This window comes from Galleria mellonella, unplaced genomic scaffold (genome assembly GCF_026898425.1).
Source record: "Galleria mellonella isolate WM207_F2 unplaced genomic scaffold, CSIRO_AGI_GalMel_v1 utg424, whole genome shotgun sequence".
Classification (NCBI taxonomy): Eukaryota; Metazoa; Arthropoda; class Insecta; order Lepidoptera; family Pyralidae; genus Galleria; species Galleria mellonella.
Genome location: NW_026442097.1, coordinates 4,027,375 through 4,046,829, shown reverse-complemented (window position 1 = coordinate 4,046,829; position 19,455 = coordinate 4,027,375). Strand labels below are relative to the sequence as shown.

General features: G+C 33.8%; 1 protein-coding gene across 2 annotated transcripts; it reads left to right on the top strand.

The window, feature by feature from the left end:
* Window positions 1-2,064: 2,064 nt before the first annotated feature.
* LOC113513240 (uncharacterized) lies at window positions 2,065-18,068 on the top strand. 2 transcript variants are annotated; one of them, XM_052898261.1, is made up of 10 exons: window positions 2,065-2,189; window positions 3,917-4,111; window positions 4,474-4,681; window positions 5,804-6,170; window positions 7,070-7,232; window positions 7,841-7,980; window positions 9,553-9,691; window positions 10,297-10,518; window positions 16,709-16,879; window positions 17,881-18,068. In XM_052898261.1, exons 2-10 carry the CDS (start codon window positions 3,995-3,997, stop codon window positions 18,004-18,006), a joined length of 1,653 nt encoding a protein of 550 aa, XP_052754221.1. In that variant the 5' UTR covers window positions 2,065-2,189; window positions 3,917-3,994; the 3' UTR covers window positions 18,007-18,068. The 2 variants fall into 2 exon arrangements, with proteins under 2 accessions (XP_052754221.1, XP_052754222.1); XM_052898262.1 differs by having other exon boundaries at window positions 2,065-2,222.
* Window positions 18,069-19,455: the final 1,387 nt, after the last annotated feature.

Below are 19,455 nucleotides of genomic sequence, written 5' to 3'. Positions count from 1 at the left end.
TTTTTAGGGCTCCGCACTGCAAACAGGAAAATAAACTTTTAAAAAAGTTAAACCGACTTCGAAAAATCAAAGAAAAAAATCACAAAGTCAAAAATGTTAGATTTATAATTTAAAGGAGAAAGTCTGTGCCAGAGGATGCGTTATGTTATTTTTAACAGATTTGTATAATTTAGCAGCTGCTTACAGTTGTTTAACGGGTTGGTCTTTAGCTTTAACAAAAAAACAAAAATATTTGAGTATTTTATTAGATTTTTTTTTAATTAATTTAAACTGTATAATATCATTATTATTGTTCTTGTTCTATTTAGGCTTGGCACCGACTTTATATTTATTAATATCTGTTTATTTTTCATTTTTTTTATTTCTTATTTCACCTTTTCTCGTCTGAAGTGGGTTTAACTTTTTTTTTTAATATTATTTTAATTTCTTCTTTTTAGTGTAAATCATACATAAGTGACTAGAAATAACATAATCCTCGTATAATACAAACTGTCATTATATCAAAGCAGTGTCATTATAGCAAACTGTAAGTTAGTTTTCTTTTATGCAACTTAGAATGCCAAACAAGTTGACGGCCCACCTGATGGAAAGTGGTAACCGTCGCCTATAGACATGAGCAGTATCATGAACATAAGAGAGTATACTGTTTCGCCCATGACTAACATTGAGGAATTGTGCGTTCCATCATCAGCTCAGCAGCATGAGATGATGACTATGATACAAATAGAAAGAAAGAAAATATTGTCAACAATAAATATAATTACATTAATTATGAATAGTAAACAAACTTTACATTTGTTATTGCCAACATGGCCGCCATTCAGCATGTGCTGCAGCGAATTAACCTTTCTTTGCATGATTTTTTTTTATTGGTGAAATAAATCAAGGTGATATAATTCATGTCCATAATTAAAGAAAAAATGGTTAAAAAAATAAATTTGACAGCTATGGTTTTTTTTTTCTGCAATGGACATTAAAAAGGTATACAGACACGATCAACTTAAAGTGAACTTGTTCTTTTATATAATTTTTGGGCATTCAATGTTATGATGGAAATTTCCACCATTATGTAAAGAAAGGTTAATTGCTACAGCGCTGATATGCTGTGGTAGCCATGGGTGACGTCACGAACGACGACAGCAAAAAAAAAACTAATAATAAATAAATAAATAAAAATATAATGTAACATAGACACGATTGTTGCTCATACATTTATGATTATTCGAATTCAAATTAAAGTATCTGATCTAATTTCAGATGTAGGGAAATCAATGAAATAGACACATTTCTTGATAGTATACTGAAATAATATAAATATGGCGGTTTTAAGTAAGACCTTCAGGAATAGAATAGTGAAAACCGCATAAAATTTGATGCAGTATATTTTGGTGATCTACATCTAAATTAATATTAAAAAGAGGAATAATTTTTATTTTTGTGTGTATGTTTGTAATGAATAAACTCAAAAACTATTTGGCCGATTTGAAAAATTCTTTCACCCTTAGAAAGCTACATTCACCTTGAGTAACATAGGCTATATTTATTGCTAGAAAAGATTAAGGATCCTTACTAAAACTTTAGTAACGTAACTCAAGGTGTAAAAAAATGCTATAAAATATCTTTGGTCGCGTGCGCTGCGGAAACTATTGGTGATAGAACAAAAGTATGTTCTACAATATTGAAGAAAATATCAATAACTGAAAAAAAACTTAGTATAGCAAAGTTTTTTGTAGTTATCGATATTTATTATTATTATTATTGTTGAGTTGATGATGATATTATTGATGAGTTATTGATATATCCAACTATTGTCGTTATGTCACAATAATCACTTTTTAATATGTTGTAAAAATGTCCATCCGTGCGAAGCTGGGACGGGCCGCTAGTACCGGAATAAACATAGAGATATACACTTCTAAAAATAATCGTTGTTTTTTTACTCCTATAAAAATCCGTTTAATTTAATTTTCTTTTTAAATATCTTCTATGTGCAGTCATTTTTAGGCTATGATTTAATTATATTTGTAAGATTAGATAAGATGCATGCTTTGCGTAAATTGGCCATAGTGTAATTATAATTCTCAAGTAAGCTACCAAAAATCCTGTCACTAAGAGCTATTTTTTTTTCGCGTTTTCGCCGTGGAATTATTTGACTTGGAAATTTTGTGTTTTAGAAAGCTGCGACATCAGTGAGTGATATAGTTTATGTTCATGTGTGTGAGGTATTATAACAAACTGCCAGTCAATCAATTAACTAATCAATAATTTATTTGCGTAAAAATAGGTATAGTTATAAGTTTGATGTTGCAGTAATGTACTGTAAATTCAAAATAGATTGTAATTATATATATATATATATATATATATATATATATATATATATATATATATGTATATATTAAAATTATTATTATGTTTATGAACGCAATAGAACCAAAACAATGATTTTTGAATTTTTGTCTGTATGTCTGTTTGTCTGTACATATTGTAGAGGAACACTGATAATTTTTCTATATAAAGGTTTCTAATGTGATGTGATGTAATGTGCACCGGGGCTGGTCGCTAGTTTAACATAATCGAAAATAAATATCCGACCGATAAGGGCGAAATCGAAATGGGTGACCTTTTTCCCGCCATCAGTTCAGAATATATAGATATCAGATATTTTTTTTTTATGTGTGAAAATGGTATGGTAACCCCGCCTGCGCTAACGGGTTACGCTGGCGGAGCACCAGTGAAGGGTGATAGATGAGAATGAGAACAGGCCAGTTAGCCCATCATGATGAATTCATCAAGAATTAACCACGATAGTTTCCAGAGGGAACCGCGAGGAGGTCGACTTGGTTGGGTATAATGCTAGCAATAGGATTCTAAGTCTCCATTATTAACAATCCCTTTCCCCCCATAGATATCAGATATTACATGGCCTAATTATTCTCCTCGGTTTGCTAATTCAGCTCACATTTAATCAGTTTTATGTTTGTTTTGTGTTTATTTAGGTTTAACAGTTTTTTTTTTTCAATTATATTCAGTACTTCAGTCGATTCATTACCAGTTACATCTTACGGACGTAACTGGTAATGAAACGGAATACAGATAAGCTGCCAGAAATTTTTCACTTCTTATACATATAATATATTTTATTTTTTTTAAATTTATTATGATTAATTTACATTACCTTATCTTATATTCGCATATGGGGTCAGCTAAGCTGTTGCACGCGACCCATCGGGATCTTTTGTGCTTCCCCCTGCCTTATACCATCATTTCATAGATCCTTTGTGTTACCTTGACGATATCCCGTGGTTTAAGATATCTGTAGTCCCCTGGTTCTGGATAAGCCGTTCCCAGTAGACTCATACGCATACTTGCCAACAAATCGCAGTTGCACATCAAGTGTTCTAAAATTATACATACAATAGATTCTATATTCTTATTTAAAAAAAAAAATTATAGTAAATTTATAAATATCTTTATTGGTTCATTTATTTCTTAACTAGGCCCCTTAAAGATTTTAGTATTTGAAATTAATTTTGGTATAATTGTAAGTTAATTAATTAGTAAGGGGTAATTAGGTCGTGCCTTTGTTATGGATAATTCAGGATAAAGTCACGACCTTTGTCATTCAATAACATTGAACGAGAAACATGTGTATGTAATGTGTGAAAAGAAATATTATTTTTGTGTGTTTTTATTTTGTAATATTTCTGTCAAATTTGAACAGTTTTTCTTTATTTTGATTCAATAATAAATACTCTTTTTTAATGTTACCTGTACGATAATTTTGCGAATTTTGTACTAAAATAGTACAGGTAAAGGTGCAGTTTTGTTTCGAGGAAATACTTATTCACTTAAAACAACTACATATTGAGTAGTTTATAATATTTTATTTACAAAACTTTAATTATTGTTTCAGTATTTTGAATGAATTTTCGCAAGTCACACTTGACCGATTTGTTTTTGATCATTTATTTTAGTGATAAATAAAAAAAAAATGTTGAGAAAACAAAATTATTTGTACGGCACTACAGATGTGTCGATACCGAACAAGAAGAGTTTTGCGAAGTATTTGCTGGACCGATTTTATCAGATGAGAGAACAGATAGCTCTTGTAAGTATCTATATATGTATATGTATAAACTAGCCGATCCGGCGAACTTTGTATCGCCTAACAGTTGATTCTTTAATTTTTTAGTTTTTTTTAATACTTATTCTGTTATTCGGGACGCCGTAGTAAGATAAAAAAAAGAAAAACGAAAGTTAATAAGTCAATTATTACATTATGTCAAAAAATAAAAACTATAAAACACGTCGTGCCACGTCACTCAATTGTTTTGCCTTCCTAAAACCTTTTCACTAACACTTGAACTTTATAGTATGGTATTCAAGTTCAAATTGACTTTCAAGTGTTATTACGAATCCCTACATACATTAAGCGATATATTATTAAACTCGAATTCCAAATTTCTTCAGATTAATGGTGCAACTGACAATGTTTTGAGATACGGCCAAATTGTTCAAGAAGCAATGAATCTGGCCATATCGCTCACTCATCTGGGAGTACGGACGGGGGACGTCGTTGCTCTTTGCACTGAAAATAGGGACGAGTTTTGGGGCACAATGCTGGGGATCATTTGTACAGGTGCTGTCTTCACCCCATACAATCCGACTTATAGCGCTGGTCAGTATTTTTATATTTCTAACTAGCTTTATGTCAGGGCTTTGAATCAGTATGTAAACTACCTATACCAAGTGTTAAGTTAGGATATATCTTACCCGTGCATCAAATTTCATTCAAATCTGTTTATCTGTTTAAGTGTGAATTTTTTATACAACTTAGAATGGCAAACAATCTGACGGTCCACCTGATGGAAAGTTGTAACCGTCGCCTATTGACGTGAGCAGTACCATGGACATAACAGAGTATACAGTTTCGCCTATGATACCTTCCATGTGTTGCCATTCCTGAGGACTCAGGTGTTATTCTTCTGTACTCTGTAAATTCACTGCCATATCCCACCCTTCAAACACAGCCATGCAAACACAACTGCTTCACGGTAGAAACACGAATGGGACAGAGCTGCCCAAGCAAACGATTTTTGTACAAAATCTCCCTCTGGTAAAATGAATAACAGTTGACTGAATAACAAACATCCCAACGTCTAAATATCTTTACAAACGTTCATATTAATAATACTAGATGTATTTTGTATGTTTGTCTACGGGAACCTGTATATATCGCTCAGGCTGGGGAATGAACTTCCTGTCAAGATTTCCCATGAGCCTACAGTATGGGATTTTTCAAAAAGGGTATATTAAGGTTTCTTTAGAGTCGGCAACGCGCACGTGACACCCCTAGTGTTACAGGCGTCCATAGACTACAATAACTGTTTAACATCAGACGGGCTGTATGTTTGTTTACCACTTTCGTGGTTTAAAAAAAGTTAGTATATATTTTACGTTCTCAGTTAAGAACTTATTAAGTGGATAAATTAAGATTGTGCGTCTTAAAAAACCGACTTCAATTGTAGCAAAACCAGTTATTTTGATTTAAAAACTAAACCCCTGAACAGATTTTTATAAAATTTCTTTGAAACTAATTTATAAATATATTGTTTTCTAAATTGGTTTAGAAATTATGAAGTTATGAGGTAACAAACACAAAAAAAAACATACAAACGATGTATCAACTTCTCCTGTTTTAAGTCGTTTGAAAATGACAACATTCCTTAGTTTTTATTGTTAACTTAATAAAGTTTATAGAATTTCTTCGAATAGTTAATGATTAAATTAACTTCCACAGGCGAAATGAAACACGTACTGGACATATCCAAGCCTAGCTACTTAATATGCTCGCCTTTGGCTTATAAAGCTCACGAGAAAACTTTCGAAGGCACAAACCGTTTAAAGAGGATCATATTATATGGAGACGAGAGTGTTAAAAATACAGTATTGTACAACGATTTGGTAATAGCTGGCAGTAATGGTGAAAGTGAGTTGGTATTTAGAAACAAGCTGTCGAGGAATGTAAGATATGAAGAATTCGAAGTTGCTGACCCAATTGATGGATTGGACGGCGTTGTGGTCATTATGTACTCGTCAGGAACCACGGGCTTGCCTAAAGGAGTGCAAATCACGCATTCAAACGTGATTTGCGCGTGTTCCTCTTCGTGAGTATTGATTTTATTTAATGACATATATAACAATAATGACAATATTTAATGAAATCAATTTATTTTACTAGAATTTAGGTATTTTTTTTTATATAACTTAGAATGGAAAATAAGCTGACGGCTCTAGCTTATTTACTAAGTGATTTTAAGCAATATAGCATTCATTTTTATCCAATTAAGTACCTTAAATACATTGTCCATTTAATATAGATCAATATAGCCCTATAGATAATTATAGCATGTAATTTAAATGAATATTTCCGAAGATATTACAGATTTAATATGCAGGGACATAGCGGTGCGGCATTGCACCCGTGCGAAGCCGGGGCGGGTCGCTAATTGGAAATATACGTATTTTTTTTTATGGGTGAAATTGGTATGGTAATCCCGCCTGAGCTAACGGGATACGCTGGCCGAGCACCAGTGAAGGGTGATAGATGAGAATGAAAACAGGCCAGTTAGCCCATCATGATGAATTCATCAGGAATTAACCATGATAGTTTCCAGGGGGAACCGCGAGGAGGTCGACCTGGTTGGGTATATTGTTAGCAATGGGATTCTTAGTCTCAATTACTAACAATCCCTTTCCCCCCATATACGTATATTTGCGAAAGGAACTTAGAAGACGTGAACGGAAGCCAAAGGGAAACAATAGAGATGCGTGTTAATTTCGAATTTGGTAAATAATAATATAAAAACTATTAATAGTATATGTGGCCTGTACCCATAGGTACCATATACATTACTGTGTAATTGTGCGTCGTTTACTATGCTACTGTCCATTGTCTCATGTCTATAGGCGACGGTTACCACTTTCCATCAAGTGGGCCGTCAGCTTGTTCGCTATTCTAAGTATTGTACAAAAAGAGGTAACATGTATGTATTTTTTTTCTAAGGATATTGAGATTCACTCGACCGAAATCTCTTATCGTCACTCCCTGGTTCCACGTTATGGGCTTAGTGGGAAGTGCAATAAACTTATTTGCAGGTCAAAGCATCATAGTATATCTACCGCGATTCAATGTTGAGCTTTATTTGAAAACGATTGAAAAATATAAGGTAAGTTAAAACGATAGTTTTACCATACGAAGGCTGTCTTTTTCATGCAACTAAGAATGGCAAACAAGCTGACGGCCCACCTGATGGAAAGTGGTAACGGTCGCCTATAGACATCAGCAGTATTGTGGATATAACAGACTATACTTTTTCGCTTTGTGCATGCGTTGCCATTCCCGAGGACTCTGGTGTTATTCCTCTGTACCCTGTAAATTCACTGCCATATTCCACCCTTCAAACCGAAACACAGCCATGTAAACACAACTGTTTCACGGTAGAAACACGAATGAGATATAGGTACTTAAGCAAACGACTTTTGTGCAAAGTCTTCCACTGGTAGGTAGGTATGTGGTAAATCGTTTGCATGATTAAACAGAAGAATAAAATAGAATTAAAAAGAAATATTCTTTATACAAATATATTTGTTTGCGTGTGCGTGTGCGTGTGCGTGTGCGTTTGCGAGTGCGTGTGCGTGTATGTGTACATGTGCGTGTGCGTGTGTGTGTGTGTGTGTGTGTGCGTGCGTTTGTGTGTGTGTGTGTGTGTGTGTGTGTGTGTGTGTGTGTGTGTAATTGACATAAGTATGTTTGATTACTATCTAATTCTTATAGGTGGGACAGTTGTTTCTAGTGCCAGCAATACTAGTTGCGTTAAATAAGTCAGAAAACAAATATGATGTTAGCTCCGTAGATACAATTATGTGTGGTGCGTCACCGTTGCCAAAAGATGTCGCTGAACTCACTCAAAAAAGGTATACTTATTTTTTTTATTTATTTTATTAGACACATAAAACAGATCTTAACCATAAAAAAACTTAAGTAGTAGTTACATTTGTGGTTCGGCTAGGTTCAATCCAATTTTTAATATTCAATACACTTCTAGTTTTTTTTTTTGGGTGAATATGGTATGCTAACCCCGCCTGCGCTAACGGGATACGCTGGCGGAGCACCAGTGAAGGGTGATAGATGAGAATGAAAACAGGTCAGTTGGCCCATCATGATGAATCCATCAAGAATTAACCATGATAGTTTCCAGGGAGAACCGCGAGGAGGTCGACCTGGTTGGATATATTGCTAGCAATGGGATTCTCAGTCTCTATTACTAACAATCCCTTTCCCCCTATAGACTTCTGGTTACGTACCGAATAAATGCAGTGGCGGTGCGGAGAAGCAATACGCGGAACTACCAATACAACTAACTTTACATCCATGCTGTATGCACACTCGTCTCTGTATATTTTTTTTATTACAATTTTTTATTTTAAGGGCTTTTACTTTCTTCACGTATCTCAGCCCCGTCGTACCCTGAAATGATTTCTCAAATAAAATTTTATCTACTTTCCCTAGACACAGAAGGAGAGGAATTAATGGGTATCAATAGTTTACAGAGATGTTAAAAAATTTCTGATTTGGGTTCAACTAATATAGATTGAACGAGAACAATAATTAATTAATTTAGGTTAAAGTGACACATGAATTCTTCTCCTTTCTTCGAGTTTATATGACATTCTAATGAAACAAAATTAATCTCCGAAGTATACCATCTTTCAATCGTACCAACTTCAACCCTGAACACTTAAAAGGTTATGTGAAAATGTATGAAAGAATTCAATTAATAAATACATTTTTTCTACTTCAATTATGATACGAATAATATTATGTGCGGTCCATTCTGATATGCATCCAACACGAACTTATGCTGAGTAGGTACCTACCCAATAATAAGAATATATCGAAAAACGTAAACTATTATTAAAACGCAAAAAAATAAATAAATAAAGAGTCATTTTTCCATAAAAAAATACACGATTGGAATAATAGATATCAGAAAAAAAAATTGTATGTTTGTTTGTCAATATAAACACACTGAAGAATCTAACTTCCCTATCCTTTTTTTTTCAATGCATGATAATGACATGATAACATCGCCTGGTGTTACCATGCCATTGTATTATATATTAAAAGGCAGGTCAAGTTAGCTCATCGTTATGAATCCACCTGGAATTCAGTACGATAGTTTCCAGGGGGGACCGCGTGGAAGTAGACCTGATAGGGTATATTGCTAGCAATGGGACTGGTAGTCCGCATTACTAACAATCCCTCCTCCCCTTCCCTATCCTTTATCGCTTCATCGAGCTACATATGTGACCAGTCCATTGCCACTTCAGCTTTCTTATCCTTCGATCTATGTCAGTCATTTCAATAGGCTAAATATTATTTTCTATAACTCTGTCTATCTCTATCTATCTATGTTTATGTCTATGTCTTCTGCAGCCGAACGGATTGCTAGTAGTTAATTTATTGTCCATTATGCACTTTTTCAGATTTCCCAATGTACCTGGCATACTGCAAGGCTACGGTATGACCGAATGTACGTTGGGCGTCTGCGTTAATGAATACAAGAATGGCGAAATCAAGAAACCTGACAGTAATGGAACAGTGGTGCCTTGTACCGTTGTGAAGGTTGATTTCGAAAAAACCTACCAATATTGTATTAAAGATTGTGTTTCACAAAAAAATCGATTTAATTTTTTTTATACAACTTAGAATGGCAAATAAGCTGACGCTCCACTTGATGGAAAGTGGTAACCGTCGCCTATAGACATAAACAGTACCATGGCCATAACAGAGTATACTGTTTCGCCCATGATAGCTCCCATGCGTTGCCATTTCTGAGGACTCAGATGTTATTCTTCTGTACCCTATAAATTCACTGGCATATCCCACCCTTTAAACCGAAACACACAGCCATGCAAGCACAACTGCTTCGCGGTTGAAACACGAATGGGACAGATGTGTCCAAGCATACGTCTTTTGTACAAAGTCTTCCTCTGGTAGCAAAATCAGTTATTTTGGTTTCAAAACTAAACTATTGAACTGATTTTAATAAAACTACTGAAATCGATTTTTGTTTAAATAAGAAGATTTCTTGTATACAAATGAAATATCTCGCTAATTATTTAACAGATAATCCGTTAAGAAGTACGGGATGTGACATACAGACAAACAACCTCACTTTCGACTTTATAAAAATTAAGAATTTATTTGTCTGTTTATTTTTACTTCAGATTGTAGATATAGAAACGAGAGATGCCCTGGGTGCACACCGTACCGGAGAAATATGTGTAAAAGGTTCCATGTTAATGAAGGGCTACCTGGGCGTCGACAGAAGGGAGACCTTCGACGAGGACAACTTCTTTAGGACTGGCGATATTGGGTATTATGATGAAGATGGATATTTGTATGTTGTGGACAGATTGAAGGAACTCATTAAATATAAATCATTCCAGGTTAGTAAAATACCAAGAGAATTCATTTGCACGCACACATTCGCACACACCACCACACTTATGCACACATATAATGTTGTTTTTTTTCAATTCACACTCTTGAATTGCGTCACTTGTCACTAGCGACATAACGGTTCCATAGTGTTCTGATAGGTGCACATTAGTGCAACTTGCCAATGCAAACTATTGTAAACCGATCCTAATTATAGCTAATTCCTAACTGTCGTTACACGAGTGCAGTATTAAATTGTCATTAGCAATAGATTTGTACTGAGATCGACGTTGGATTCAAGAGTTATCCTACTGTTTGTTTGTTTGTTCTATTTGTATACAATTATTATTTTCTTTTGTTTGTTTTGTTTTGGTTTCTTTTGTTCTTGTTTTGTGCGCTACTGTGTGGGTCGCATGCTTCTTCGATTAAATTATTTCTTTCGTTCTTTCTTTCAAAACTTATGATGATTTTTTACTATATCTTTAGATATTGTGTTCTAAGAATTATAGGAACTTATTATATCTACGGCCAGGAGCGGGTCTAGCTTTCGAAATAGCTTGTGGTTATAACCACCCGAAAATCGGTCAAGTGTGAATCGTCTGTCTGAAGACAGCCTATCTGATGGTATATAGTTACTGTAGGTTATGGTTTCAGCGTCACTAAGGGTTTTTTAATGGATGATAATGGAATGGTAAGCTCACCTGCGCTAACCAGGCTGCGCTGGCGGGGCACCATTGAAGGATGATAAGTGAGAATGAAAGGGAACCTTTCCATGGAATTTTTATACTGGAATCAGTTAACTTATGGGTGAATTTATTTTAATATGATGTCATTTATTTTAGCTTCAAGGCCTTTTATATCCAGATTAAGGGGATAATATAAAATTCATCATTCGCCATCTTGTGGCGGCGGCCATTTTGAATGTATTGAGTATTGAGCCTTGTATATTGTACTATCACTAAAAGTGTTTGCAAAATTTCTATTTAAACGAATATCAGAAATGGTTTAAATTTTGTTTGCATGTATTGACATAAATAAACTAAAATTGCAAGTTTGAAGCTTGTACAATTTAAAAGTGTATATACCTAATCTAGGTAGATTTCGATACATAAAATTTGCTAATAAATATTATAACACTGACTAAAAATAAAAATATTTAAAGAAAGTCCCCATCTATGGCTCTAGACAGGATCTTCTATAGTGTCGGAGAATATTGTCCTTGCTTCCCAAAAATAGTTGATACCCTTACTAATTTAACATTTTATAATATTCATTGTTATTTTAATTATTTAGTATTAGTAAGTATTACCAGCATTGTGTACCAAATGTCTTATCTAATCAATACATATAATAAAATCGTAACTGGTCGCTGTCTGTACGTGGAAGAAATATAAGAAAAATGATTATAGGGGGATTTTATGAACACAATAGAACCCAAAACAATGATTTTTAGAAATTTTGTCTGTTTGTCTGACCGTTTGTGCACGCTAATCTCAGAAATGGTTTAACCGGTTTGAATGCAGTTTTCACTAATTCATTGCGGTTTTTTCTGCTTAACATTTAGTGTTTGTTTTATTTCAATCGGTTCATAAGTAATAAAGTTTTGTCAATCTAAATATTCATATAAAAAATGCTATAAAATAACCGATCACTTGAATTGCCTAAAATTTTATTAAAGGTACTTAATTATCATTTAAGTATATAATCTATACTATATCTATATTTATACTATACTATATCTATAGTATAAATCTGTAGAGAGGTCCATTCTGTACAAGAAATATATTTCCAAAATAACAATATCAGGGGGTGATTAGTGATCGATACTGATGCCAGAAATGCAATCAGTAAAATTTTTGTTTGTCTGTTCGTATGTTCGTTATAGAAACAAAAACTACTCGACGGATTTTAATGAAACTTGGCACTATTATTCTTCATACTCCTGGGCAGGTTATAGTATACTTTTCATCACGCTACGATCAATAGGAGCAGAGCAGTGAAGGGAAATGTACATATACCTATTGAAATTAATTGGTTTAATTTAATTGTATTTTTTTCTCTGACCTTAATTTTGTATTATCGTAATAATCACCAACATTAATGCTATATCTTTGTTTAATTAATATAATGACATTCAATTTGCGTGCCTACAATTTTAAAGCAATGTCTACAATTTTAAAACAGATGCTTGTTTAAAGCAAATAAATATTTCATTTCAATCAATAAAATTTCATTTCATCTAATTAAATTTCATTTAATGTAATTTCATCACAAATAATTTCACTTCATCACATATAATTTCAGTTCATCACATATAATTTTATTTCATTTAATATAATTTCATATATTTTAATTTTATTAAACAATGTGTACTCGAACACGGTTTAGACGGACAGTTATAAATTATTTTCGCATAGTAACACCGGATATCTTATAATTGGGAAGGAAGTGATTCACATACTCATATTTAACCCTATTTCAGATGTCAAACTGCCATAGATAACACTAGTATAGATAAAGTACGAATATTAAATATTATAATTTATTTCTAACGAAACTGTTAAGGAATGGAATACCCTTCCAGTCTCTGTGTTTCCAGAGAATAGCAAACTGAAATTCTTCAAGTCAATGGTTAACAAGTATCTTCTGGATAAGCATGCTTCATCCTAGAACTTATCGTCACTTACCATCAGGTGAGGGAAAATCAAGCGCGACTCCATTTTTTTTATACCACTTAGGATGGCAAACAAGCTGACGGCCCGCGTTGAATGGCAACGCATGGGGGGTATCATGGGCGAAACAGTATACTCTGTTATGTCCACGGTACTGCTCATGTCTATAGGCGACGGTTACCACTTTCCATCAGGTAAGCCGTCAGCTTGTTTGCCATTCTAAGTTGTGTATAAAAAAATAAAAAAAAAAAAAACATAGACTGCTATTACTGATAATGACCTACAAGTGACAAGTATCAATTAAGATAACCTCTTCAATCGCCTAGTGATATAAAATTATTCCGAATTAATGCGTGTTTTATTTTTATCTTCAGATATCACATACACGTGTAGACGATAAGTTTTTCGGTTATATATATACAATATTTTCTAAATCAATACATGTAATAAAATCGTAACTGATCGCTGTCTGTAGATGTATGAAAAATTATTAATAGAAGTGCTTTGTGAAGACACAATAGAACCCAAAGCAATGATTTTTGAATTTGTCTCTTTTTTTTGTGAATGATATTGGAATGGTAACCCCGCCTGCGCTGGCAGAGCACCAGTTATGGGTGATAGGTGAGAATGAGAAGGCAGGTCAGTTAGCCCATCGTGATGAATACACCTAGCATTCAGCATGATGGTTTCCACGGGGAACCACGGGGAAATCGACCTAACGGGGTGTATTGTTAGTAATGGGACTGGTAGTCCCCATTACTAACAATCCCTTTCCCCTAAATTTTGTCTGTTTGTCTGTACGTTTCTGCGTGCTAATCTCAATAACTAGTTTTCACTAATACATTGCGGTTTGCTCCACTTAACATTTAGTGTTTGTTTTATTTCAATCGATTCGTAAATAAAAATAAGTTATATCAATCTAAAGAATCACATATAAAATGCTATAAAATAATCGATCAGTTGAATTGGAATTGGATAAAAAAAAATATAATCTATATATATAATCTATAAAATATAACCTACCTTCGTAAAGTTTTACTTTACGAAGGTAGGTTATATTTTTTTATACCACTGAGGTGGCAAACAAGCATACGCCTCACCTGATGGTAAGCGGTTACCGTACCCTATGAACGCCTGCAATACCAGAGATATTACGCGCGCGTTGCCGACCCTGAAGAAACCTCTTTACCTCCCTTTTGAAAAACCCCATGCTGTAGTCTCTTGGGAAAACCTCGGCAGGGAGCTCATTATATGTCATATATCATATTTTAACTCATACCGATTCATGCGGGTAGTGCCGCGGTAAATAGCTAGTAAATAAATAAATTAATATCATTATCCGAAAATCGTGGTGGGTACTGTATCGTAATTATGTTGATGCGTTTTAAAACATGATGCAATATTATTTAACTCAGTATTTAATTTTGGTAAAATTTCTATGGGAACAAATTATAAGTACCTGTAGCCTCACTTACTGTCAGGTGAGGGAAAATCAAGCGCTACCCCATTTATAATATAAAAAATGAATCGCTGAATGTGTTGCTAAGCGCAAATCTCGAGAACAGCTGAACCGATTCCGCTAATTCTCTTTTTAGAATATTCCTTAAAGTATGAGGATGGTTCATACGCAGAGAAAAAATTAAAAAATTGCCCGAAAAAGTCTAAAAACGACACTCTTCTATACTCCCATACAAACGATTCGTAATAATACTTAAAAGTCAATTTGAACTTTAATACCATACTATAAAGTTCAAGTCTTAGTTGAGAGGTTCCGGGAGGGCAAAACAATTGAGTGACGTTACTTTCGTATAAATCTAGCCGAGCCGGCGTCGCGAATAGCAGAATAAGTATTAAAACAACAAAAAAAATAAAGAATCGACTGTTAGGCGGTACGAAGTTCGTGGGGTTAGCTAGTACTAAAATAGCATATTTTCGTATATTGTGATTTTTCATCATTACATGATGTTTTTACAAGTTTTTATTTATACTTGCAATGTTTTTTAGTTATTCTGTATAGGTAAATTCTTGTAAGTTAAATTTTAACCAATTTTTCCTTTCTCGATTTTGCAAAACTTTCTTATAAACCTTCAGTTCTATACAATATGTAATACTAAATATTTTAATATCTATAAAATGGCCGCCGCCACAAAATGGCGGATTGTGTATATTTTTTCAACACTTAATGTGGATATCAAATGAAAAAGTAAAAAAAAAATATATATTTATTTACAACAATACAAGTAAGAAAGAGTACAATTTTTATATTTAAACATAACTTTTATGTTATAAAAATGAAGGTATACAAAATAAAAATATACCGAAAAAGAGAACTTTACTTTTTACTTTGCTAGTCGTTACTGTGTTACGGCAACTCTCGCTCAAACAATATAATCTAATATGAACTGTAACTACCTAACATAGAAACACTTTTACTAATGACAGTTTTTTGTTTTCTAAAACGAACAATGATTAATATTTGACAGATGTAAACAACATGCAGTATACGTAAAAGTTACAGATATTTCTTACATTATAATATGAATATTATTAAAACAATATATGAGAATAGGTAACGATAAAACAAACATTAAAAAACAGTTTATTTAGCTTTAAAATTTATTATAGGAAGTTCTATTTATAGCATACTACTATCTTCCGAGGTTACTTTCAGATCAGCTCGATGATACCATAATATACAAACATTGAACTTACATAAATATGCGAAATTTCAGCTCAATCTGAATTTAGAATGTCGTTAAATATATATTGCAATTTTTTTATAGGAAAACACAGGTATTACAAGTATAAGCGTCTATGACATCTTTCTCGCCGTGTGTGCCCCAGCATAGAATGGGCCACCCCTTCGTAGGTGTCGTAAGAGACGACTAAGGAAGGGCGAGTGATGGGCAGCAGCCTCCCTCTTAAAAGATCTCCAAATCGTAACTGCGGTTGCCAATCCGCCTGCCAAGCGTAGCAACTACTGGCAAAACCCTTCATGGGGAGGCTTATGTTCAGCAGTGGATAGTTAAAGGCTGATATGATGATGACATCTTTTGAAATGGGAGCAGCCAGATGATGGTAGATTATATTGGGGACGAGCCTGGGGTTACACTTCTATGTCTTAACCTATGTCTTATGTTAAGTTAATATTTCAGTTTGATATCACAGCAAAAACTTTATTGTAAAATGAATATAAACTAAGTTTCTAATAGATTTAAGTAAAAATTATTACATTATAATGGTTTATAAAACAGTAATTTTTCGAAATTGGTGTTTATATAAATATAAGTAAACTAGCCAAGCCAAATCTTGAGCTTGAATTACATCCTAAGTGAAATAAATGCATTGTGTTAATAATTATCTGTTAAAATTTAACAATTCATAATACTCGTAAATTTTAAGGTTTTCTACACAGAACTTGACAGATGGCGGATTATTTTTTCGTTGGAGTCGAAACGACACATATTCGTAATTTTAAACTTGACTCTCCTTTCACATTTATGTTTTGATGGAATTTGCTTTACAGGTAGCACCAGCGGAAATAGAAGCGTTGCTGTTACAACACGAGGCGGTAAGAGATGCAGGGGTAGTCGGTATACCAGATAGAGAAGCAGGAGAAGTGCCGATAGCATTCGTGGCACTGCAACCAGGCAGGACCGTCACTGAGAAGGAACTACAGGACTTTGTGGCAGAGAGGGTATTGCATTTTATACCTACATTTTTTATAAACCACGTGGAGTCAAAAGTGTTGTAGGCGTTCATAGGCTACAGTAAACGTGTACCATCAGACGGTCTGTATCAAGCATACAGTCCGTCTGATGGTAAACGGATTTCGGGATCTTTAATCACAAGTGGCTGTGATGCGAGCGAGTTTTAATAAGACTAATAGATACCAAAATATTATTTTTTAGAAATTTTGTCTGTATGTCTGTCTGTCATGAAGGTCTATCTTAAAATCTGGTATGTGTTTCATCTTGATATGCCAACTTGAAAAGTAGTATTTAATTCCTTTTGCTACTTTTAAAATCCACGCGCACTAAGTGGCGGACAAAAGCTATTTTTTATAATATATTTTAAAGGCACAATCGGGACTTGATACGATGTAAAAGCCTCTATAGCCAACGTCGGTAATAAAGAAGCAGGTTTGTATATACATATATATTATTGCATAATAATATATTTCATCTCTATATGTATTTAAAATAACAAAATTTTCATCGTGCCTCCGATCAAACTGTTTATAACTACTCCTCTCCATCCAAAGGTTGCCTGGAAGAGATCGAAAAGGCTGCCTTTTGTATTCTCAGTGTGAAGATTTATTGTAATTGTTTGTATCTATTTATAATAAGTTTACTATTATAATCTTTTGGAGGAAACAATAAAGAGTATCTATCTATCTACGTAGGCACTATTTACCAGTAAAGGCTATTACGTCACGTTAATTCCCCATTGTTTATTTAAAATATGTTTAAACAACGCGAAAGTTTAAAATTAACTGTTTTTTATAATATTAGTAGGTGCTTGCGACGACAAATGTAACAGTTTGTTTCTTTTTTTATTTCATTTATTTATTAAGTTGATGGAAGTTTGTAGGAAGTTGTAGTTTGTAGGAAGTCTTTGCCAAACAATGGGATAGGCTACGAAAGGTTATAATGATCATGATATAATAATATATTTAATTACTATTGTACTTTCCAGCTATCGAATCCGAAACGTCTCAGAGGCGGTGTACGATTCTTGTCTGAAATACCAAAGAATGCAAGCGGCAAGATACTGAGGAAGGAGCTTCGCAATTTGACCAAAAATAATATAAGCAAACTATAATTTTATTATTGTTTCATGACAATTTTAGGAAGTAAAATTAAATATATGTACCACATTATTAATGGACATTATTATTTTTACCTCCTGTTTGTTATTCTTGTGATAAAATTAAATAAAATGTAAACAAACAATAAAACACCAGAGGGAGATTTTGTACAAAATTCGTTTGCTTGAGCAACTCTGTTCCATTCGTGTTTCTACGGTGAAGCAGTTGTGTTTGCATGGCTGTGTTTCTGTTTGAAGGGTGGGATGTGGCTGTGAATTTACAGGGTGCAGAAAAATAACACCTGAGTCCTCAAGAATGGCAACGCATAGGGAGTATCATGGGTGAAAGAGTATACTTTGTTAGGTCTATGGTACTGCTCCGCCGTCAGATTGTTTGCCATTCTAAATTGCATAAAAAATTCTTGATTTGAAAAAAAAAACTGTCGTTTAAACTCTCACTAGCTTCAAAACCTCTGTGAAGTCCTACCATATTTACCTTCAGCACTATTTTCCTGTATTATTACTTATCTTTCCTCTTTATTCTCTCCTGTTATATATGTGCTATTGAGTATGGATAAGTTTGTATATATGTATCTATGTAGTCCACTAACCCTTTGTCTATTTTCTCTTATCCTCTACCCAAAAGTTGTCTGGAAGAGATTGCTTAGCGATTAGGCCGCCTTTTGTATCACTTCTCATTAAAATTTACTATATTTATTATTTTTAATCGGTCCAATGAAGACTGAATAAAACTTCCTAAACTTACAACTACATATCGTCATAGTCGTAGAATACTGACGGATCTGACAAATATTACATATAAAGATCCGTCAGTATTCTACGACCATGACGATATATCGGAACTACATTCATTCTTAGATATGACTAATTTTTACTCTTAATTTATAAAGAATATGAATTTTCATTTAGTGCCATTATATAAATGATTGAAGAAATCATCGCACTGGCAATGGAATAAAAAGTGTCAGTATGCGTTCAATTTATAAAATATCATCATCATATCGTCATAGTCGTAGAATACTGACAGATCTGACAAAGATTACATATAAAGATCCGTCAGTATTCTACGACTATGACGATATCAGCGGTCTACTGTCCATTGTTGAACATAGCCAGTAGTTGTCACGCTTGGAAGCCGGAGAGGCAACCAGAGTTAGCTTTTGATAATGTTTTAAGAGGGACGCTGCTGTCCATCCCTAGACCATTATGTTCCCTTAGTCGGCTCTTACGACATCCACGGAAAAGGAAGAGGTGGCCTATTCTATGCCGGGACCACACGGCAGATAATATGTATTAATATATTTATTAATAGTACATACTAGTAATAATTAAAATCTTTTCTCCTATATTCTTCACGACTCTGGAACGCGCTTCCTGATGCCATTAAGAGACTACCGACTAAACGGTCTTTCAAAAAAAGCGTTCATGCTCATTTTTTTACTT